Source organism: Carcharodon carcharias, chromosome 4 (assembly GCF_017639515.1).
Source record: "Carcharodon carcharias isolate sCarCar2 chromosome 4, sCarCar2.pri, whole genome shotgun sequence".
NCBI classification, from domain to species: domain Eukaryota; kingdom Metazoa; phylum Chordata; class Chondrichthyes; order Lamniformes; family Lamnidae; genus Carcharodon; species Carcharodon carcharias.
This window is the reverse complement of record NC_054470.1, coordinates 101620392-101644492: the sequence shown is the minus strand read 5'-3', so window position 1 is coordinate 101644492 and position 24101 is coordinate 101620392. Positions and strand designations below refer to the sequence as shown.

The 24101-nt window shown below is 40.7% G+C and overlaps 1 protein-coding gene across 4 annotated transcripts in view; it reads right to left on the bottom strand.

Annotated features, from left to right (window-relative positions):
* Nucleotides 1–24101, bottom strand: part of LOC121277420 (SWI/SNF-related matrix-associated actin-dependent regulator of chromatin subfamily E member 1-related-like) — a 49223-nt gene that overhangs the window by 7839 nt on the left and 17283 nt on the right. For all 4 annotated transcript variants that reach the window (XM_041186857.1, XM_041186859.1, XM_041186860.1 and 1 more), the window contains exons 5-8: nucleotides 19232–19352; nucleotides 18941–18978; nucleotides 18129–18210; nucleotides 13404–13619 (exon numbers count right to left, since the gene is read on the bottom strand). In XM_041186857.1, the coding sequence (XP_041042791.1) occupies nucleotides 13404–13619; nucleotides 18129–18210; nucleotides 18941–18978; nucleotides 19232–19352 (457 nt within the window). The remainder of the gene's footprint in view (nucleotides 1–13403; nucleotides 13620–18128; nucleotides 18211–18940; nucleotides 18979–19231; nucleotides 19353–24101) is intronic.

The following is a 24101-nucleotide window of genomic DNA, read 5'->3' as shown; positions in this document are numbered from 1 at the left end:
GATAAACAGGCTGTGACAGGAAGGGATAGAGTACAAATCTAACAATAAATCAGCAGATAAGGCTAGGTGTTACACAAATAATAAAAGGACAAAACTAAAGGCTCTGGTATATAAGCACACATAGCATTCAAAACAAAGCAGATGAACTGATAGTGCAAATAGAAAAAAATAACTACGTTTGAAAGCCACTGCAGAGAAATGGCTACTGGATGACATAGATTGGGACCTGAATATTGAAAGCTATGTGACCTTTAAGAAGGACAGGAATTTAGGAAAAGGTGGAGGGGTGGCTCTGTTAATTCATGATGGTATTAGCACATTAAAGAGGGATGACCCAAGTTCAGGAAACCAGGATGTAAAAGAGGTTTGGGTTGAGATGCGGAATGAAGGAGGCAAGAATTCACATGTGGGAGTGGTGTACAGGCCCCCTAATTGTAACTACACAATAGGACAGAGTATAAAAGCAAGAGATCAGGGCACTTGCCAGAAAGGTACAGAAATAATCATGGGAGATTTTAATCTACATATAGACTGGAAAGGTCAGACAGGCAAAGATAGCCTATATGAGGGGTTCATAGAAAGTTTTTTGAGATAGTTTCTTAGAACAGCACGTTCTGCAGCCAGAGAGCAGTCTATACGAGGCCTGTTATTATGCAACGAGATAGGATTAATTGATGAACTCCTACAGAAGGCACCACTAGGTAGCAGTGATCATATGACTGAATTTTACATTCATTTTGAGGGAGAAACAAGTGCGTCCAAGACTAGTATTTTAAACTTAAGGGCATGTAAGCAGAGCTAGCTAAAGTGAACTGGAAAATGAGGTTAAGGGATATGTCAATAGAGGTTCAGTGGCAGGCATTTAAAGAGATATTTCAGATACACAGAATATATACATTCCAACGAGAAAGAAAAATTCCAAGGGGAGAACCCACCATCCACAGTTAACTAAAAATATTAAAGAATGTATCAAATTTAAAGAAAAAGCACATAATTATGCAAGGATGGGTGGCAGGTCAAAAGATTGGAATGAGTAAAAAGAACAGCAAAGAATAACAAAAAGATTAATAAGAAGGGAAAAATTAAGACTATGAGAGAAAGCTAGCTAGTGACAAAGACAGATAGTAAGAGTTTCTATAGATATTTAAATAAGAGTTAACAAAGTGAGCATTAGTCCTATAGAGAAATTGATAAAGGAAAATAGGGAGATAGCGGATGTATTAAACAGGTATTTTGCTTCGGTCTTCACTATAGAGGACACAAGTAACATCCTGGAAATAGCTGTAAGTTAGGAAGTGGAAGCGGGGGAGGAACCCGGGGAAAATTACGGTCACCAGGGAAGTGGTATTGAGCAAATTGTTGGGGCTGCAGGCTGACAAATCCCCAGGATCGGATGGACTTCACCCTAAGGTCTTGAAAGAAGTGGCTAGTGAGATAGTTGATGCACTGGTTTTAATTTTCCAAAATTCCCTAGATTCAGGAAAGGTTCCATTAGATTGGAAAATAGCAAATATAACTCCTTTATTCAAAAAGGAAGGGAAATAGAAAGCAGAAACCGTAACCTAAGTTATGTTTAAGTTAGCCTAACCTCTGTCATAAGGAAAGTGTTAGAAGCTATTATTAAAGATGTTATAGCAGGACACTTAGAAAAGTTCAAGGCAATCAGGCAGTCAACTTGTGAAAGGGAAATCATGTTTAACCAATTTATTGGAGTTCTTTGAAGGAGTCACATGTGCTATGGACAAACGGGAACCTGTGGATGTACTGTAGTTAGGTTTCCAGAAGGCATTTGATATAGTGCCACATTAAAGGTTATTGCAGAAAATAAAAGCTCATGGTGTAGGGAGGGGATAACATATCGGCATGGATAGAAGATTGGCTAGCTAACAGGGGGCAGAGAGTTGGCATAAATGGGTCTTTTTCTGGTTGGCAGGATGTGACGACTGGTGTGCTACAGGGATCAGTGCTGGGGCCTCAACTTTTTACAATTTATATAAATGACTTGAATGGGCCGAAGGAATGGTTGCTAAATTTGCTGACGACACAAAGATAGATAGGAAAGTAAATTATGAAGAGGGCGTAAGGAGGCTACAAAGTGACATGGATAGGTTAAGTGAGTGGGCAAAGATCTTGCACATGGAGTATAATGTGGGCAAATGTGAAATCGTTCATTTTGGCAGGAGAATAAGAAAGCTTATTATTTAAATAGTGAGAGATTGCAGAGCTCTGAAATTCAGAGGGATCTGGGTGTCCTAGTGCATGAATCACAAAAGGTTAGTATGCAGGTACAGCAGGTAATTAAGAAAGCTAAATGGATGTTATCATTTATTATGAGGGGAAACTGATTACAAAAGTCAGGAGGTTATGCTTCAGCTGTACAGGGCATTGGTGAGACCACATCTGGAGTAGTGTGTACGGTACTGGTTTCCTTATTTAAAGAAAAATGTAAATGCATTAGCAGTTCAGAGAAGGTTTACTAGACTAATACCAGGAATGGGCGGGTTGTCCAATGAGGAAAGGCTGGACAGGTTAGGCTTGTATCCACTGGAATTTAGAAGAGTAAGAGGTGACTTACTTGAAACCTTTAAGATCCTGAGGGGTCTTGACATGATGGATGTGGAGAGGATGTTTCCTCTTGCAGGAGAATCTAGAACTAGGGGTCACTGTTTAAAAATAAGGGGTCACTCATTTAAGACAGAGGTGGTGAGAAATTTTCTCTGAGTTGAGAATTTTTGGAACTCTCTTCCTCAAAAGGTGGTGGAAGCAGAGTCTTTGAATATTTTTAAGGCAGAACTGGATAGATTCTTGATAACAAGGGGAAGAAAGGTTATTGGGGGTTGAGGTTACATTCAGATCAGCCATGATCTTATTGAATGGCAGAGCAGGCTCGAGGAGCCGAGTGGCCTAGCCATGCTCCTAATTCTTATGCTTGTATGATTCATTCTGAATCATTCTAAATGCGAATTTGAATCAAACACAATCTGAATATGATAAAAACAAAAAAACTGCGGATGCTGGAAATCCAAAACAAAAACAAAAACAGAATTACCTGGAAAAACTCAGCAGGTCTGGCAGCATTTGTCATCAAACCCGCTGACAAGGGTGGTGCTGTTGTTGTCTGGCGCACTGATCTCTAACTCATGGAGGCTGAGCGTCAACTCGCAGACACTTCCTCCTACCTCTCCCTGGACCATGACCCCACCACTGAACATCAAGCCATTGTTTCCAGGACTGTCAGTGACCTCATCTCCTCTGGGGATCTCCCTCCCACAGCTTCCAACCTGATAGTCGCCTAACCTCGGACGGCCCGCTTCTATCTCCTACCCAAAATCCACAAACAGAACTGCCCCGGTAGACCGATCGTCTCAGCTTGCTCCTGCCCCACAGAACTCATTTCTCGTTATCTTGACTCCCTTCTCTCTTCCCCTTGTCCAGTCCCTTCCCACCTACATCCGTGATTCCTGACACCTTACATCACATCAACAATTTCCAGTTCCCTGGCCCCAACCACTTCCTCTTCATCATGGACGTCCAATCCCTCTACACCTCCATCCCCCACCAGGATGGTCTGAGGGCCCTTAGCTTCTTCCTCGAACAGAGGCCCGAACAATCCCCATCCACCACTACTCTCCTCCGTCTGGCTGAACTTGTTCTCACGCTGAACAATTTCTCCTTCAACTCCGCTCACTTCCTCCAAATAAAAGGTGTGGCTATGGGTACCCGCATGGGCCCCAGCTATGCCTGTCTCTTTATGGGGTATGTGGAACATTCCTTGTTGCCGTCCTACTCCGGCCCCCTTCCACAACTCTTTCTCCGGTACATCGATGATTACTTCGGTGCCGCTTCATGCTCTCGTCGGGACTTGGAAAAATTTATTAAGTTTGCTTCCAATCTCCACCCCTCCATCATTTTCACGTGGTCCATCTCTGACATTTCCCTTCCCTTCCTTGACCTCTCTGTCTCAATCTCTAGTGATAGACTGTCCATCAATATCCATTACAAACCCACCGACTCCCACAGCTATCTCGACTACAGCTCCTCACACCCCGCTTCCTGTAAGGACTCCATCCCATTTTCTCAGTTCCTTCGCCTCCATCGCATCTGTTCCGATGATGCTACCTTCAAAAACAGTTCCTCTGACATGTCCTCCTTCTTCCTTAACCGAGGTTTTCCACCCACGGTCGTTGACAGGGCCCTCAACCGTGTCCGGCCCATCTCCCGCGCATCCGCCCTCACGCCTTCTCCTCCCTCCCAGAAACATGATAGGGTCCCCCTTGTCCTCACTTATCACCCCACCAGCCTCCGCATTCAAAGGATCATCCTCCGCCATTTCCACCAACTCCAGCATGATGCCACCACCAAACACATCTTCCCTTCACCCCCCCAATCGGCATTCCGTAGGGATCGCTCCCCCAGGAGACCCTGGTCCACTCCTCCATCACCCACTACTCCTCAACCCCCTCCTATGGCACCACCCCATGCCCACGCAAAAGATGCAACACCTGCCCCTTCACTTCCTCTCTCCTCACCGTCCAAGGACCCAAACACTCCTTTCAAGTGAAGCAGCATTTCACTTACATTTCCCCCAATTTAGTCTACTGCATTCGTTGCTCCCAATGTGGTCTCCTCTACATTGGAGAGACCAAACGTAAACTGGGCGACCGTTTTGCAGAACACCTGCGGTCTGTCTGCAAGAATGACCCAAACCTCCCTGTCGCTTGCCATTTTAACACTCCACCCTGCTCTCTTGCCCACATGTCTGTCCTTGGCTTGCTGCATTGTTCCAGTGAAGCCCAACGCAAACTGGAGGAACAACACCTCATCTTCCGATTAGGCACTTTACAGCCTTCTGGACTGAATATTGAATTCAACAACTTAAGGTCATGAGCTCCCTCCCCCATCCCCACCCCCTTTCTGTTTCCCCCTTCCTTTTCTTTTTTTTCCAATAAATTATAAAGATTTTCCTTTTCCCACCTATTTCCATTATTTAAAAAAAAACACCCCCACTAGAGCTATACCTTGAGTGCCCTACCATCCATTCTTAATTAGCACATTCGTTTAGATAATATCACCAACTTTAACACCTGTGTTCTTTTGTACTATTGTTGTTGACATCTTTTGATGATCTGCTTCTATCACTGCTTGTTTGTCCCTACAACCACACCCTGCCCCCTCCACCTCTCTCTCTCTCTCTGCCCCCCACACACACACCTTAAACCAGCTTATATTTCAACTCTTTCTTGGACTCGAACTCAAGTTCTGTCGAAGGGTCATGAGGACTCGAAACGTCAACTCTTTTCTTCTCCGCCGATGCTGCCAGACCTGCAGAGTTTTTCCAGGTAATTCTGTTTTTGTTTACAATCTGAATATGAGTTATTCTGAACTCGAATATGAAACATTTCAGATTTCCATCAGTCATGGCATTTTGCTTTTGTATTTCCCAGATGCTGTTGTCAATTAATCCTCATTATTTACATGCTCGTGCTCATTAATGAGGGGCTTGTTAATATATAAGAACATTCAGTCAAATTGAATACTGTAGTTTTTGATCAAAATTGGTAGAATAGCACAATTCTTCAGGATTATGATAGCAGTATCTGGTAACTGCTTCACATATAATGCATTCCTTGAAAATTGTGATGAAAAGTGACCATTTGTTTTTGAGAGATTATATTTATTGACTGCTATCTGCTGATCAAGGTATACACAGCTAAAATTAGGCTTAGTTGTAGAAAATTGCCCAATCTGGTTGATTCATACATCAAGATGGGGCAGAGAAGTAGTATCATTCATGATGACGTTCTTATGTAGATGTTTAGCATTGCTGAAGTTTTCAGATGGGAACCCATCCCACAGATCATCCAAAGTGTTTTCACATGGATTAATTAACTTCCCAGAAAGGGAAACTCTCTTTCGTCCTGGGTCAAGGTTCTTAAGGAGGGAGAAGGGGGAATCATTTGACAGACAGCTCTGCAACCAAGAACTGCCTAATGTAGATTTACATCTACCAGCCTTTGACCAGCTCAGGAGTCAGTCTGGAGCATTACTAGGTAAACCAGGACATGAGCCATCACAAAACTTGTTATGCACAACATTTCTGGTCTAGTTTATATTTTTGAATCTCCCTTGCTCTGGATTCAGCCACCACAGGAAATAGTTCCTCTATCTACTCCATTTAATAATTTGAAAGACGTCAATTACATCATCCCTCAACCTTCTAATCTCAAGGGTACTGTATAAACTAGGTTTATAAAGCACGTCTCTTAGATTAATCCTTGAAGTCCTGATATACTCCTGTTGAATCTGCACTGTATCGCCTCCAAGGGCAATTTCTTTCATGCGGTTTGGGGTCCAAAAAGTAAACGCTCTGAAACACTGAAGCTTCATTTATTCACTTTCATATCTAACTCCCTTGTAATAAAAGCCAACATGCCATTTGCCTTTTTAATTACTTTTTATAGCTACACTGACGGTTAGTGATTTGTGTACATGGACACCTAAGTCGCTTTCCTCATGTTTACCATTAAGGATAGTTTAATTTATTTTTCTTGCAGCCAAAGTGGATGATCTTACATTTTCCCCAATTGGGCAAAGCTGTGACAGATGGAGTTCAGGCAAGTCCGTCTATATCCTTTGTAACTTCTTGCTCCCATCTACACTACTTGCTATTCCTCTTAACTTAGTGTCATTTACAAACCTGGATCTACAACTCGCCATTCCATTATCCACGCCAGTAATATAAATGGGGAAAGACAAGGTCCAAAAGCAGATCACTGGGGAATACCATTTGTCACATCCTGCCAATCAGCAAATATCACATTTACCCCTACTCTCAGTCTCCTAGCTTCCAATTACCAAGTGAAGTCAAAATGTCTCCTCCAATTTTTTTTTATTCTTTCATGGGGTATGAGTGTTTTTGCAAGGCCAGTGTTTGCTGCCCATACATAAAAGCCCTTCAGAAAGGTGTTGATGAACCACCTTCTTGAACCATTGCAGTTCATCTCAGGTAGGCACACCCATAGTGCGGATCAGAAGAGAACTCCAGGATTTTTACCTAGCAACAGTGAAGGAACGGGGATATAGTTCCAAGTAAGAATACTGTCTGGTTTGGAGGGCAACTTACAGGCGGTGGTGTTCCCAAACAGCTGCTGCCCTTGTCTTTCTAGATGCTAAGGGATCATGGGTTTGGAAGGTACTGTCGAAGTGGCTTTGGTGAGCTGCTGCAGTGCATCTTGTAGATGGTACACACTGCTGCCACTGTGCATTGGTAGTATAGTGAGTGAATGCTTAAGGTGGTGGATGGGGTGCCAATCAAGTGGGCTTCTTTGTCCTGGGCATTATTAAGCCTCTTGAGTGATGGTGTAGCTGCACTTATCCAGGCAACTGGAGAGGATTCCAACACATGCCTGACTTGTGCTTTGTAGATGGTGGACAGGCTTTGGGGAGTCAGGAGGCAAGTTACTTACTGGAGAACTCTCAGCCGTTAACCTGCTCTTATAGCCACAATATTTATATGGTTGGTCCGGTTAATATTTTGGTCAATGGTAAGCCGCAGGATATTGATAGTGGGTGATTCAATGATGGTAATGTCATTGAATGTCATGGGAAATTTTATTAGATTCTTTGTTGGAGGTTGTCATTGCCTGACGCTTGTGTGGTGCAAACGTTATCAGCCCAAATCTGAATGTTGTCTCGGTCTTGCTACATGATGGTATGGACTGCTTCAGTATCTAAGGAGTCGCAAATGGTACTGAACACTGTGAAATCATCAACAAAAATTGCTACCTCTGACCTTATAATCATTGATAATGTAGCTGAAGATGTTTGGACCCACTGAGAAACTCCTGCAATGATGTCCTGGGGCTGAGATGTTTGGCCTCCAACAACCAGAACCTCCCTTTGTGCTAGGTATAACTTCAATCAGTCACAATTCCAACTGACTTCAAATTTGCTAGGGCTGATTGATGCCTTTGATGTCAAGGGCAGTCACTCTCGCCTCACCTCTTGAGTTCAGCACTTATGCCCATGTTTGGACCAAGGTTCCATTAAGTCAGAAGCAGAGTAGCCCTGACAGAACTCAAACTGAGCATCAATGATTCAGTTATTGTGACTTAATTGCCACTTGACAGCACTATCAACAACAGCTTCCATCACTTTGTTGACGATTGCGAGTAGACTGATGGGGGTTAATTGGCCAAACTGAATTTTTCCTGCTTTTTGTGGACAGGACATACCTGGGCAATTTTCCATACTGTCAGTTAGATGCCAGTGTTACAGAAATACTGGAACAGCTTAGCTAGGAGCATGGCAAGTCCTGGAGCACGAGAATTCAATACTTCTGCCAGGATGTTGTTAGGGCTCACTCCCTGCAAATCCGCCCTAACTCTGATCAGTTCATATGTCCAAATGCTCAGTTAATCTACTGCTGATAACGGATTGCAGTAACTTCCTCGCAACTGATGTTAAACTGACAGATCTATAATTACCTTGTTAATGAAGGTACATTTTCCATGTTTGAATCCAAGACACAATTCATAAATCTAGCGATTTGGAAAATTCTAACTAATACATCTTCATATTTTGAGGCGGAAGTTATCTTAGGTCCTAGAGAATTGTATATCTTAAGTGCCATTATTTTCACTACCATTCCTTTAATATACATTCAATCCACAAGGCTCTTCCTTGACATACATTTAGGTTCCCTCTCACTGCTGGTGTTTTGTCCTCTTTCTCCAGTATGAACAGGGATGCAAGTTACTCAGTTAACAACTCTGCCATTTCCTTAGTGCCCATCACAGTCTCACCTCCAGACTGATAGCACTCATATCTCTGAGGCAGAAGGTTGTAAGTTCAAGTCCCACTCCAGGGCTTGAGCACAACAATCAAAACTAACACTCCATGCAATATTGAGGGAGAATGCACTATCAGAGGTGCCATCTTTCAGATCAGACGTTAAACTAAGGTTCCATATGTCTTCTCAGGTGGATGTAAAGGTTTCCATAGCACTACTGCGAAGAAGAGCTGAGGAGTTATCCCCAGTGTTCTGGCCAATATTCATATCTCAATAAACATCACATAAGCAGATTATCTGGTCATTATCACATTACCATGTAAGAATTTGCTGTACACAAATTGGCTGCTAGGTTACAACAATGATTATGCTTCAAAAAATACTTCAGTGGCTGTAGAACACTTTGAAACATCTGGAAGTCATAAATAAAGCTATACAAGTCTTTCTTTCTTCAACGGGCCCATGCTCCCCTTCATTAGTCTCTTGTAATATTGCTATAAAAGCTTATGCTGTAAAAACTTTGACAGTCTTGGATGTCAATTTCCCCCCACCACACCTCATAATTCATTTTTGCACTCCTTGTAAACCATTGTTGCTTTTTGTAGTTCACCCAGTTCACTGGAGTTCCACTTTCCCTGGTATTTATGCAAGCCTTTTTTTTAAGCTTAATACCATGGCCTAGGTTTTCTTGCAATGGAGATAGCAAACTCAACCATTTGCTGCACCTATTGCATCAATCACTTATTTCAAAGTTTCCTGCCTCTCTAGTTAGGATAGCCACAGCAAGTGTAGCAGCAAATATGAAGCAAACAATGTGCTAATCCCACAGCTAATGCTATGTTTTATCTTTGAATTCAAGGGGCTACTGTAAAAACTGTCTTTTGCCCAAAATCTAATACAAAATGAAACTGAAGTGAATAAATTAAGGCAATTTCTTCATCAAGCTGGTTTTAAAAGAATTATAGCAAAATAGAGAGGTTGAAAATGGGAAAGACTGATTTAAAAACTTGTCTACATTATTACTTGTACTATTATCAGGCCACTAGATAATCCAAATTTGACAAACTGCACTGGATTCCTGAACATCTGTTATTTACACCCAAAATTTAACTTAATTTCATGACAAAAAAGATAAGCCATTGTAGGAAAAGAGTTTTGGGGCAGTGGAATTCTGCATGTAAAAGGTTAATCTAGAGATCAACTTCAGAGCTGTGATTGAGAATAGAAAGATATTAAAGGAAAGATAAACAATCTTGTTTATAGCTGCTTGTTGTACAAGTGTTTTTAGAGGAAAAGCTAATTTACTACTAATCAAAAGACAAGTAATTGCTGCTAATTTAATTACTGCCTCACATCTTTGGCTGCAGTAGTTAGAAACATACCACTTAAATTTAGTTCTGTGGATAACATTTAAAGAGAGACAAATAATTCTGTTTTCTTGCTAAGATATTTTTGATCTCCAATTAGAAATTATATGTTTATATGTTGCTTTCCTTGTGAAAATTATTGTTTTAAACATCTGATAAATAATTAAAACAAGTATTTATTTGTGCAAGTTTTTAATTTCAGGTAACTCCATCATTGTGTTGGGTCATATATGGCTTATGTTCTCATTAAGGGCAGAATTTCTATGGCATAATAGTGATGGACTGTGATCAGTATTTTTCTTGGATTTAGGAGACATGAATATATCTCACAAAGTCCACAGCTTTGGATTGATTAGGAGAAAGATCCAAATTACTTAGATTGTTTGCCATTACATGCTAATTTGGCCAATAGGCAATAATGTGTATGTGAACTGTACTGTGCTCTGCAAAGACTCTTACAACCTGGGAAATCAAGCTTCTCATTGCCTCAAATATCCTTCCTCACATATAAGTCTACAAGTTACATCACCGTCAGATCTCTAGTTTCATTGCTCTCAAGTCCAAGCAGTGGCATGAAAACTGACTTAAATGCAGGAAAATGATCATTGCCATTGGTTTCAAAATGAGTGTGCCCTAATAGTTAACATTTTACTGTTTGCATGTACACTGATGACATCCAGCTCTACCTCATCACCACATTCCCGCCTATTATTGTCAGATTGCTTGCCTACATCTAGTCTCAGTTGAATCAAGTTTCCTCCAATTTAAGACTGGCAAGAGCACAGCCATCATCTTCAGGCCAAGTCTCATCTTCTTCCAGTGAGAAAGAAAGACTCTTCGAGAAGGATGCATGATCAATGGCTAAATAAGGAAGTTAAGGATAATATCAAATTGAAAGAAATACTGTACAAATCGGCAAAGATTAATAGTAAATTAGGAGATTAGACAGATTTTAAGAGCCAACAAAAAATGACTAAAAATAAAATAAAGAGGGAAAAAAGTAAGGTATGAGAGAAAGTTAGATAGAAATACAAAAACAGATAGTAAGAGTTTCTAATGTTTAAGTAGTAAATGAGTAACTAAGTAAAGTGTTGGTCTTCTAGAGAGCAAGTCTGGGAAATTGATAATGGAAAACAAGAAAATGGTGGAAGCGTTGAATTGATAGTGTGTGTCTGTCTTCACTGTAGAAGACTTAGAAAACTTCCCAAAGATGCTTGAAAATCAAGAGGTGAAAGGGAGAGAGGAACTTAAAACAGCTACCATCACCAGCAAAAAGGAACTGTGAAATTTTTTTTTAGATCTAAAGACTGACAAGGCTGGGCCTGGTGGCATGCACCATAGGGTCTTAATAGAAGTGGCTGCTGAGATAGTAGAAGCATTGGTTATAACCTTCCAAAATTCCTTAGATTCTGAAAGGGTCCCAGCAGATTGGAAAATAGCAGATGTAACATCTTCATCCAAGAAAGGAAGCAGACAGAAAGCAGGAAACTTTGGGCCTTATCATATGCCTTTTGGAAATCCAAATCTGCAGGTTCCCCTTTATCCACCTTGCTTGTTACTTCCTAAAAGAACTCCAATAAATTAAACAGGATTTTCCTTTCACAAAACCATGTTGACTCTGCCTGATCCCATTATGATTTCCTAAGTATTCTGCTATAATCTCCTCAATAATGGATTCTAGCAATTTCTTATGATAGATGTTAAACTAATTGGCCCAACACGTGCAACTGTGATCTAAGGTTATGTATTCTACCAAATACCACCTTGAATACTTCCCTCTGTTTGTCTGTAGGTTTAGGAACATAGGAACCTAGGAAATAGGAGGAATTGGCCATTCAGCCCCTTCAGCCTGCACTGCCATTCAACTAGATCATGGCCGATCTTTTACCTCAATGCCATTTTACCACACTATCCCCCTATCGCTTGATATCTTTAATATCTAGAAATCTATCAATCTCTGTTTTAAATACACTCAATGACTAATTTACTCATTAACAGTTCAACCCAGTTTACTGTGGCCAATTAATTTTTGATCTCTTTGAAGTTTGACTTAATTAAATCTAAAGCCTTGGTTTATGACTCTCCCTCTTCCCTTTTAAACCTAACATCAAATTCAATCACCTTATTTGCAAGATGTTCCTTTACCAATTTTAAGCACCAACAAAATAGCATAAAGCTAACAGAAGCATTATGGCTGGATTAGGATCATGTATTAGAACCAGATTACTAATTCTGTGTAACAAAAGTGAATGTAAAATACAAAGCCACATCCAGGGAAGAGGAGGTATAATGACTATGTGTGGCACCCCTGCCTCTGAGCCTGAAGCTCCAGGTTCAAGTCCCACTCCAGTTCTTGATGGCCAAGGAAGGTGCGTTCATAATGCAACCAAACAGGTTGCGCATCAATTTGAAAATCCTTCCAATCTGCACTTATAGCAGGCGGTAAGAGCAGGAAAGATTCCTGGTCAGTCACGTGATGGATAGAAATTGGGACCCCTACCATTGCTAATCATAGCTTCAGGCTACAACATGCATATAAAAGTGTGTGCTGCCACAGGAACTTGAACTCCTTAAGGGGCCAGTGTGGATCAGATTGTTGCCAACAGCATGACATTCGATCCTCGTTTCGCTTGAGGCGGAATCGGGACCTGCCACCTTGACCTACCCATGGTGGAGATCACGGGGCTGTGGGTCAGACCTGACTTCGGGCAGAGAACTCAAGATGATGATATCCAGGGAAAGAAAATTCTACATCAAGACAAGCAGAAAACATTTGCACACAAAAAAAACTATAAGGAGCAAGTGAGGAAAATTGCAGAACACAATCTTTTAGCATTCCACGAAGATACTGCTAGTCTCGCAAAAGGGTTTCTATTGCAAAAATTTAGTAACATTGTCCTTTGTATTACATTTTCTTAAAATACCTAAATACCTAGATCATCCATGTACAAATTCACGACTTGTGTATGCTTTAAAAAAATCCGCTCAGGTAAATTTATTTACTTTATCCTCTATTATCCATTTTGAGGATCTACACAATGATTTTGACCATTTTTAATAAAAAAAACACTGGGTGTCAGGCCTTGAATCCAGCAGCTGTTCACCTAGATGTTGCTGAACAAAAACAGCCTTTACAACTAATGAGGTCCCTGAAACCCCAGCAATCCAATATTTTCTACACACGGTGTAAATAAGAGATGATTAAATGGGTTGCTTGACCACAATAACATATTTGACACACTGACCTGGTAGAGAAATATTACTGAAGCTAGTTGTTAACATCTGCCGTAAATTCTCGAGATGTTTGTGTAGAGTTGCATTCTGGCTCTGTTCTTCAGCCAGCTCCTCCTCCAGTTTTTCTTTCGCACTTCTCATGTTATCAATGTGCTTCTGCAAGACTGCGTTCTGCTCTTCATATTCAATATTAGTCTTTCGTAACTTTCTCAACTCTGCTTCTCGAGCTGCAAAACAAAATGGTTCAACAAATTCCATGTATTTAATTTACTTGCTCCTCAAGTGTAGTCTCCTTTACAAATCAGGGAGACCAACACAGAATGGGACAAAGAACACTTTCACCAAACACCGCCATTCGACCGCAAATGTGAATCCGATTCCCTGTGGCTCATCAATTTATTTCCTCCCCTCCCTCAATATCCACCCCCATCATTCCCAATCTGAGCACCCAGTCTTTGGCCTAACCAGTTACAACATTTCTCCACTGAGAATACAGCAGTCTGAATGTTGACTTTAGCAACATCAGACTGTAGCTTTCTCCCTTATTTTCTTGGGATGGGGCTATTGGTGATACAGCATTGGTCAGGCAGTATCTATGCAGGGGTGGGAGGTAGAGACTGTCTACTGGAACATATTTCCTGCAGGGTTGAAGGAATCTGAACCAGAGTGCTAGCTCGTTTTTTTGCCTCTTCTAGAGTAGATACAGCAGAATCACAGAATCTTAATGGCACAGGAGGCCATTCGGCCCATCGTGTCTGCACCAGCTCTCCAACTGAGCATTATGTCCTAGTGCCATTGCCCTGCCATTTCCCCATACCCCGCATCTTGTTTTTATTCAAATAATCATCTAATACCCTCTTAAATACCTCAATTGAACCTGCCTCCACCACACTTCCAGACCCGAACCACTTCTTGTGTGTAAAAGTTTTTTTTATCACGATGCATTTGCTTTTTTTTTTTTGCAAATCACTTTAAATCTGTGCTTTCTCATTCTTGATCCATTCCAGACTTCTTTTGGCTGCACCTTTTCTCCCCATTCTTTATCCAATTTGCACTATTTCTTGCTTTTTTCTTCTGCTTTACCCTTACGATACTTGGAGTCCAACAGCGTGGGTTCAATTCCTGTACTGGCTGAGGTCATGCATGGCCTTCTCAAACTCACCCCTTGCCTGGGGTGTGGTGACCCTCAGGTTAAACTCACCACCTGTCAGTTCTCTCTAATGAGAGGGCAGCTTATGATTCTCTGGGACTCCTGCGACTTTCTTATTTGGTGTAGTGATATTGCCTCACCCAGAAGTACTTTTGTTTCATCTACCAGTTTTATTTTTAATCAGTTTGCAGGCCACTCAATCCACTAACTTTCCATCACTGGAGTATCTGTTTTTTTCTGCCCATTTCCCAAGAATTTTACTAAAATGAACTAACTTAAGTTTCAATTTTCATTTTTAACAATGGATTATTGGTAAAATGTAACCATTCCCAGTATCATCTATTTTTGCTTCAGGCGCTTTATTACAAGATTTCCTTTTTGCTTAAATATTCTGTGAATTATATAGTGCCAAAATTCAACTAATTTTGTTCGGCTTATTAAGCAGGTTTTTTTCACTGAACATAAGCACTTGCTATGTCATTTAAGATTGGTGTGCAATCATTTCTTTGCAGCTTTTTCCTTTATAATTTCTAGCACAATGGTAATCCATAATTACTGACAACGTTCTAAAATCATCTGACCCATTGGTCTTTGAATACCAAGATCTCTGAATTTAATTGCATGGAGTACACTATTGATTATACCATTTCATAAATACATTTAAATTATCAGAACCATAAACTTATAAAGCACACATTTTACACAGATACATTTTCAACAGCTTACAAAATGATTATAAAATGACTTGCAAATATATTACTTGAACAATGTGAACCCTGGTCAACATTGCATGCGTCAGGTTTTGATTTCTGATACATTCACTTTAACATGCCAAGGAACAAGAACCTTCCAACAGATCAAGATCTCCAGGCATATCATGCTTTCAAGGATTCCTTCACAATGGAGATTGTCTATTAAACATGTGGTTTGTTAAACGGTCTTACGCAATCCCAAGGACATTATTTTAAATAAACGATCTACACTTATGTAGCACCTTAAGTCTCTCAAACATCTCAAAGCCCCTCATGTACAGCGAGTGTTCAAATGTAGGCAAATAGGTCAGCCCATGTAAGATCCCACCAACAATCATGAAATGAATGATGGAGTTTATTGAGGGAAGAACATAGATCAGGAGAAAGCCCTGCTCTTCTTCAAACGAGTGGCACAAGATTGTCACCACCTACCTGAACCAGTGGAACACAAAGACAGGGCCCTCAGTAAAATATCTCATATGAAGGAGTTTAGCACTCGCTTGTACTGAGGCAAAAGGTGTACAGACTTAGCCAAGTCAACAGAGTGAGCAACCCAATAAAAAACTGGGAAATTCCATTTCTAGCATTATGAGCATTGTGTATTGAAGGCAGGTAAAATAAATATTTCATTTAAAAACATGATGTTCAGGTAACCTAGGCATAGGTACAATGGATTTCTAGAGGTCCTACTAAAGTCCAAATGCAACTCATTTACCAAATTGCTAGACGACCCATGTATGCTGCATGGACCTCCAATGTCTCAGTGACATCTGATCACTTTTCCAATACAAGAGCATAAGAAATAGGAGCAAGAGTGTGCTATTCGATGCCTCGAGCCTGCTCCGCCAGATAATAAGCTCATCACTGATCTGATGTGGCCTTAACTCCCCTTTCCTGCCTGTTCCCCATAATCCTGGACTCCCTTGTCAATAAAAATCTGTCCAACCCAGCCTCCACTGCTGACTGGGGGAGAGAATTCTATTCACCAGCAGCCCTCGAGAAAAATATCTCCTCAACTCAATCTTAAATTGCAGACTCCTTATTTTGAAACAGTACCCTCTAATTCCAAATTCACCTACGACAGGAAGCATTCTCAGTATCCACCCATCGAGCCCCTTCAGAACGTTATATTTCATTAACATAACCTCTCATTCTTCTTAACTCAAGAGTATGGTCCAGCCTGCTCATCCTTTTCTCATAAGAAAGCCCTTCATCCCAAGAATCAATCTAGTGGATCTTCTCAGAACTGCCTCCAATGCAAGTATGCCCCGCTTAAGTAAGGTGACCAAAAATGCACACAGTACTCTAGGTGTGGTCCCACCAATGTCCTGTACTGTTGCAGCAAGATTTCCCTATTTTATACTCCATCCCCTGCGCAATAAAAAGGCAACATTCCATTTGCCTTCTTAATTGTTTGCTGTACCTGCATGCTTTGTGATTCATATACAAGGACACCCTGATTCCTCTGTGCCACAGCATTCTGCAGTCCCTCTTTCATTTACAACCTCGCACTTTCCCACATGATACTCCATCTGTCAAATTTTTGCCCACTTTCTTAACCCATCTATATCCTTTTGCAGGTGCTTTGCATCCTCCTCACAATTATTCTCCCACCTATCTTCGTATCGTGGGCAAATGTGATCGCAAAACAGTTGGTCCCTTCATCCAAGTCATTAACTAGATTAATAGTTGAAGCCCCAGCACTGATCCCTGTAGTACTCTACTAATTACAGTTTGCCATCTGAAAATGATCCACTTAGCCTGACTGTTTTTCCTGTTAATTTGCCACACTCTATTCCAGGCTAATACATCATCCCCAAAAGCCGTATGCTCTTATCTTGTGCCGTAACCTTCTGTGGGGCACTATATCAAAAAGCATTTTGGAAGCAAATACACTACATCTACTAGTTTCTCTTTATCCACTCTACTTGTTACTTCCTCAAAGAACTCTAATACATTAAACACAATTTCTCTCTCACAAAACCATGATGTCTCTGTCTGATTGTTCCGCCTCACATGGGCCAAAGCTTCCACCAGCTAAACATCGGCAGGGCCAAAGCAACCATCAAACGATGCACTCACACCTTTCACTTCATTCTCCTCCTTGGCCACTGTCTCTGCTATTCACAACCCGAGCCCTATTTAACCCCAAGTTGAGCACACACCCACATATCTTCTCTGTCACAAAGACTGCTTACTTCCATCTGCACATCATCACTTGCCATTGCCTCTCTTAGCCTATCTGCTCCTGAAATGCTCATTTACCTCTTTACTACCTGCTCACTTGATTACTCCAATGTTTTCCTGCTGGATTCTGACCCTCCAACTTCAGCTTCTTGAGACTTTGTTGCCCATATCCTATCCCACAAGTAATACTTGCCCATCATGCCTGCCCTTACATTGATTTTTGCTCTCTTTAATGCCTCAAATTTAATATTTGTACCCTTGTGTATAAATCCTTTGAGTGCCTCACTGCTCCGCTGCTCCTCATCTAACTCCTTTGTCTTTACAACTGCACCTCCCCTATTCTCTGCCTGTCCGAATTTGGCCTCATATATACTACCCCTTTTGTTCCTGGTTATGCCTTCAGCCATTGAAATCTAATTTTTCAGAATTCCATCTCTAAACACCTCCAACTCCTGCTTCTCAATTAAAACCACCTATAAAAACCTCTTTAACCACTTCTTATTTTGGCTGTGTCCTTTTCTTTAAACATCAAGCCATTTTTTCACATGCATGGCACTACAGAAGTGCAACTTTGTTTCATTTTACTTTAAGCATTTGAACACGTATGTGCAATCCAAAAAAATTGGTGACTTAATTAACTTCCCTACCTTTATTATGATCAAGAAACTCTTCTGTAAATATTGGAATATTAAACATAGACATTCTTCCTTGCTGCTCGTTGTCGTTCTTCTGGGGGAAGAAAGCAGACAAATTAACTCAAAGAAGAGATTCTTTATTATAAAAAATCAAAAATATGCTTAACATAACAGGTCTTGTTTCTCAGTCTGAAAGCTAGCCGAGTAGCCATTTTATTTGGAATTGCTTTGCACATTACTAGAGCTGATTCCTACTGCCATGCAAGACAGATTTTAAATAGAAGCCCGTACCACTTTTTCAGTCTTTCTATACTTCTGGCCTAACTGCATTGATTAAATGCGCTCTTCAGCAGTAGTAAGCAAATGCTACTGCTATAGTTTACTTCAAGGACACTGTTCTGCGTGTTCTGTATAAGGATAGGTTACAATTGTGCATATTAGTTGAAACACAGACATTTTTTTTTGTTTGGACCCTTCGTTTCTGGGCAAAATTGACTTGTGTTATAGAGCCATCTGGAGTCAGTTTTCTATACTGCATACAGTCAATTACTGTACAATTGATAGAGCTAGATGTTGTAGCAACTTAACTAAGCTGCAACATGGAGACAGTTGTCAATACTGAATGCAGATTTTAATGCACACAACCTGCTTGACAGGGCGCGGTACTGTCTCAAAATCATTCAAGGCTTTTTTTTTAAAAAAAAGGTATCATAAGCAGAAACTACGATGATGAAAAACAGCTTGAAATAAGGCTGAACCTCATTTTAAAAAAATCTAATTGAGCCATTTGTTGTAATAAAGAAATAAATTCTAAAATTTCTTACCTCAGCATGCATGCCATTTGACAGTGAATGAGTGGATTCTGAAAAAAGGCACAGAATGCTAGTTAATTGAGAAACGCACAATCATGGAAAAACATTGATCCATAAAATTTCCACCAGTGTCTTACTGTACCTTAGGTTTTTTTTCTTTTGCAATCTGACGTACAATGAAAAGATACACATCAGTAAACATCTATTTTTAGTGCGCTACTCATAATCCAGTTCTTAAACAAATCAAATATTTTGTAATTAGTACATTATATTTAGTGATAAAAATAAACAAAGCAGGGCTACCTTTCCTCAACTTCTTTTCCTGGACAGCTATCGCGCTCATTTTGTAAGCTTCAGTTTGTTGATACTCCTGTAGTTCTTTCATGTACTGTTGTTTTGCCCGTTCAGCTTCATCAAGGTAGCACTTAAAAATGAACAAAAAGACCTTCATAAAAAAAATACAAGGATTCAAGATTCCACTGATCCCATAGCTAGGGCCTACTGCTTTTAACTAACAGGTAAGAGAAAACCAGTTTGACATACTGTCAGCTGCACAGGTTGAGAATAAACCTCAAGGAAAATAAATCTTCTCAAAATAATTTGTAGTATTGACTAAAGTAAATGTAGGCTAAAATACAATTGTAAGACCATGAAATAGCCAGATGTAATAAAATCTCTTGTCTGATAGGGAGAGGGAAACTAGGATATGAGAGAGCGAAAGAGTGAAAGAGAGAGAGAGAGAGGGAGAACGAACGAACACAAGGTGTGGAAAGTAAGAAATTCACACTGGCACAAAAGGCAAAAGTTGGAGGAGAGTGAAGCTGGAGGTGGTGACAGAGGTAAGGCCATGGAGGAATTTAAACACAAGGATGAGAATGTTAAAATCAAATCACAGCGGACCACAGCCAATGTAGGTCAACCAACACAAGGGGGATGGATGAATGGCACTTAGTGCAAGTTAGGATAAGGGCAGCAGAGTTTTGGACCTGAGTAAATTCCTGGATGTTGAAAAATGAGAGGTTGACCAGGAAAGCACTGCAATATTCAAAATCTAGAGGCAACAAAGTACTCAGTAGCACGTAAGCTGGGGTGGGGTGGAGAAAGGCAAGGTGATGGAGGTGGAGTGGGCTGTCCTTGTAAGAGAAACAGTTGTGGGTTTGGAAACTTAGCTCAGTGTTAAAGCTAAGGTCGCTAGTAGTCTGGTTCAGCCTAAGTTAGTGGCCAGGAAGAGGGATGGAATCGGTGCTTTCAACTGGAGGAAATTGCTGCTTATGCAGGACTGGATGTCAAACAAGCAGTGTGACAACAAAGAGACAGTGGAGGAGTTCAGCCAGGTGGTTGACAACAAGTTAGAGCTGGATGCCATCACTGTAAAAAATGATTATGACATTTTGCTTTCAGAGAAGTTTATTTTTTATTAATTCATGGGATACGAATGTCACTGGCAAGGCCAACATTTATTGCCTATTCCTAACTGCCCCTCAGGCTTGAACCACTGCAGTCCATATGGTCCATGTGCACCCACAGTGCAGTTAGGAGTTGATATTTTTGACCCAGCCATACTGAAGGCACGGCGATATAGTTCCAAGTCAGGACGTTGTGTTGCACTTTGGAGGGGGAGTTTGCATAAGGTGGTGTTCCCATGCATTTGTTGCCCTCACTCTTTGAGGTTGTAGAGGTTGCAGGTTTGGAAGGTGCTGTCAAAGGAGGCTTAGGTCAATTGCTGCAATACATTGCTTGGATAGTACACATATCCAGCACTCTGCGCCTCGTGTGGCGGGAGTGACTATTTAATGTGTACGTGGTGCTGGTCATCCGAGCTGCTTTGTTCTAGATGGTGTTGAGCTTCTTGAGTGTTGTCGGAGCTGCACTCATCCAGGTGTTTGGAGAGTATTCCAGCACTTTCCCCTGACTTGTGCCTTATAGATGCTGGAAAGCCTTTTTGGGGAGTCAGAAGGTATGTTACTTGCTGAAAAACTCCCAGCCTCTGACCTACTCTTGTAACCACAGTATTAATGTGGCTGGTCCAGTTAAGCTTCTGGTCAACGATAACTCTCAAGATGCTGATCGTGAGGATTCAGAGGTAATAATGCCATTGAATGGCAAAGGCAGATGGTTGAATTCTCTGTTGTTGGAGATGGTCACTGTCTAATACTTCAGTCGCACAAATGTTACTTGCCACTTGTTAGCCCAAGCTTGAAATGCTGTCCAGGTCTTGCTGCACATGGAGCAGACTGCTTCAGTGCCTGAGAAGTAGCAAAATGGTACTGAACACCACAATTGCCAGCGAGCATCCACACTTCTGAATTGTTGTTGGACAGAATGTCATTAATGAAGCAGCTGAAGATGCTTGGGCCTAGGACACTACTCCGAGGAACTCCTGCAGTGGTTCCTGGGGCTAAGATGATTGGCCTGCAACCACGACCATCTTCCTTTGTGCTAGATAGGACTCTAACCATCGGAAAGAAACTACCCCCTGCCCCCCTCCACACCAACCCAAAGATAAAATCACAATACTGTGGATGCTGGAAATCTGAAGTAAATACAGAAAATGCTGTAAAATCTCAGCAGGTCAGGCAGCATCAGTGGAGAGAAAAACAGACTTAACGCTTCAAGTCCATATCTCTTCATCAGAGCTAAAGAGTGACAACCATCCATTTAGTAGCATGTGCTTCCATTTTCTGAACAGGTTTGTGTCACGAAAGTATAACAATTCTTATAAATATTATTGTGATTTATTGTAAAAGTAGGTTAATAGTGGTGTTTGGATAGTTTGTGTGTGTGTGTATGCACCATTTAATTGAATTGGAGACAGCTAGTCTAGAGGCCTTGACTCATCAAAAGAAACTAGATTTGAAATGCTAAATATGTAAACATGGCTGAAGTTTTAGAATGTGGGGTGAGGAGAATTTGCATTTGTAGATAAATCAGGGCAGTTTGAATTTCAAAGAGACGGGAGGGTGTTTATATCTAGCCAGCCAAAGAAGCTAGGTCAAGGAATGTGTTTACTTTTCCCAAAGGTTACTTCAATTTTAGCACCATGAAAAGATTTATATTATGAGAAAGATAAAGTTCCAAAGACATATGGGAACAATAGAATTTGCATTAAAACGTGGAAACATGTATAAAGGAAAAGAGGCTGTGTGTCAGAGAGAAAGGCATTGTAAGATCTACCAGCTGTGTGAAAAACCTCCAGTATTTGTGCATTAAGCTGTTGTCTACAGAAACCAAAGCTGGGAAAAGCCACTTTGAATTCTACTTTCTAGGGTATTGCCTGGATCTGTTTAAATCTATTTATTTACTTTTTACTGTTGCCTTAACGGGGGTATAACTGGAAGCCAGATTAATTAGGGGGTTTTAGGAATTATTATAGTAATAATTTGTAGACATATGTATGTGCTTACAACCTTTTCTTTTGTTAATAAATGTTCAATTTAGTTTTCTAAAAATCTCTGAAGTCATGGTAAACTTATTACTTCAGAATTCAGGGAATACATCTCAAAATAAAATGCAAATTGCAAAACCGTTGTGACTACATGATCAAGTTTCTCTCATAAATTGATCCGCCTGGCACACATCATCTGCCGAGTCATAACAAACTGGGGGTTCGTCTGGGATATTTGAAATTCCTTGATTGGTTTGGAGTTGGTGAACCTTAAGTTTACAAGTACGAGAAGCACTTTGAATTCGGAGTTGGTATGAGGAATTTTTTAAAGTGGTGAGACTGCAAAAATGGCTGTATCCACGGCTAAAACTTTTTTGGAAGTAGAAGATATAACTCTGATTGGGTTACAAAAAGTATCTAAAAGTTAACAGAGTTGTTGGATAAGTTGCAGCTGAGGTTACCTGTTAAGGACAAAAAAAGCAGAAATAATTGAAGTGATAGCACACCATTTGAAACTGTAAGTGATCATAAGACCATAAGACGTAGGAGGAGAAGTAGGCCATCTGGCCCATCGAGTCTACTCTGCCATCCAATGAGATCATGGCCGATCTGATAATCCTCAACTCCACTTTCCTGCCTTTTCCCCATAACTCTTGATTCCCTTACTGATTAAAAATCTGTCTATCCCAGCCTTGAATATACTTAACAACCCAGCCTCTCGACCCCTCTGTGGCAAAGAATTCCACAGATTCACTAGCCCCTGAGAGAAGATATTCCTCCTCATCTCTGTCTTAAATGGCGACCCCTTACTGTGAGATTATGCCCTATGGTCCTAGACTCTCCCACAAGGGTAAGCAACCTCTCAGCATCTACTCTGTCAAGCCCCCTAAATATCTTATGTTTCAATAAGGTTGCCTCTCATTCTTCTAAACTCCAATGGGTACAGGTCCAACCTACCCTCATAAGAAAATCGCTCCATATCCGGAATCAACCTAGTGAACTTTCTCTGGACTGCCTCCATTGCCAGTATATCTTTCCTTAGATAAGACAACCAAACCTGTTCATAGTATTCTAGGTGTGGTCTAACTAGTGCCTTGCATAGTTTTAGCAACGCTTCCTCCTATTTGTATACTCTGTTATCTTTGAACTAAAAGGCCAACATTCCATTTGCCTTCTCATAATATTACCTGCTGAACTTGTATGCTAGCTTTTTGTGATGCATGCATGAGGACCCCCAAATCCCTGTGCTGCAGCTTTCTGCAGTCTTTCTCCTTTTAAATAATATTCAACTCCTCTATTCTGTTATCCTCACCACTTGCCTTCCCACCTATTTCTGTGTCATGCACCAACTTGGTGATAGTACATTCACTTCCCTCATCCAAGTTATTAATATATATTGTAAATAATTGTGCCCCCAGCACTGATCCCTGTGGCACTCCACTAGTTACATGTTGCCATCCTGAAAGTGTCTCCCTTATCTCAACTCTGTCTTCTATAAGTTAGCCAATCCATGCTAATATACTGCCCCCAACACCATGGGCTCTTACCTTAATAAATAGCCTTATATGCGGTACCTTATCAAGCATCTTTTGGAAATCCAAATATATTACATCTTCTGGTTCCCCTTTATCTATCCTGCTTGTTACTTACCTAAATAATTCCAATAAATTTATCAGGTATGAGTTCCCCTTCATGAAGCCATGCCAACTCTGCTTGATTATATTATGCATTTCTAAATGCTCTGCTATTACATCCTTTGTAATAGGCTCTAACATTTTCCCAATGACA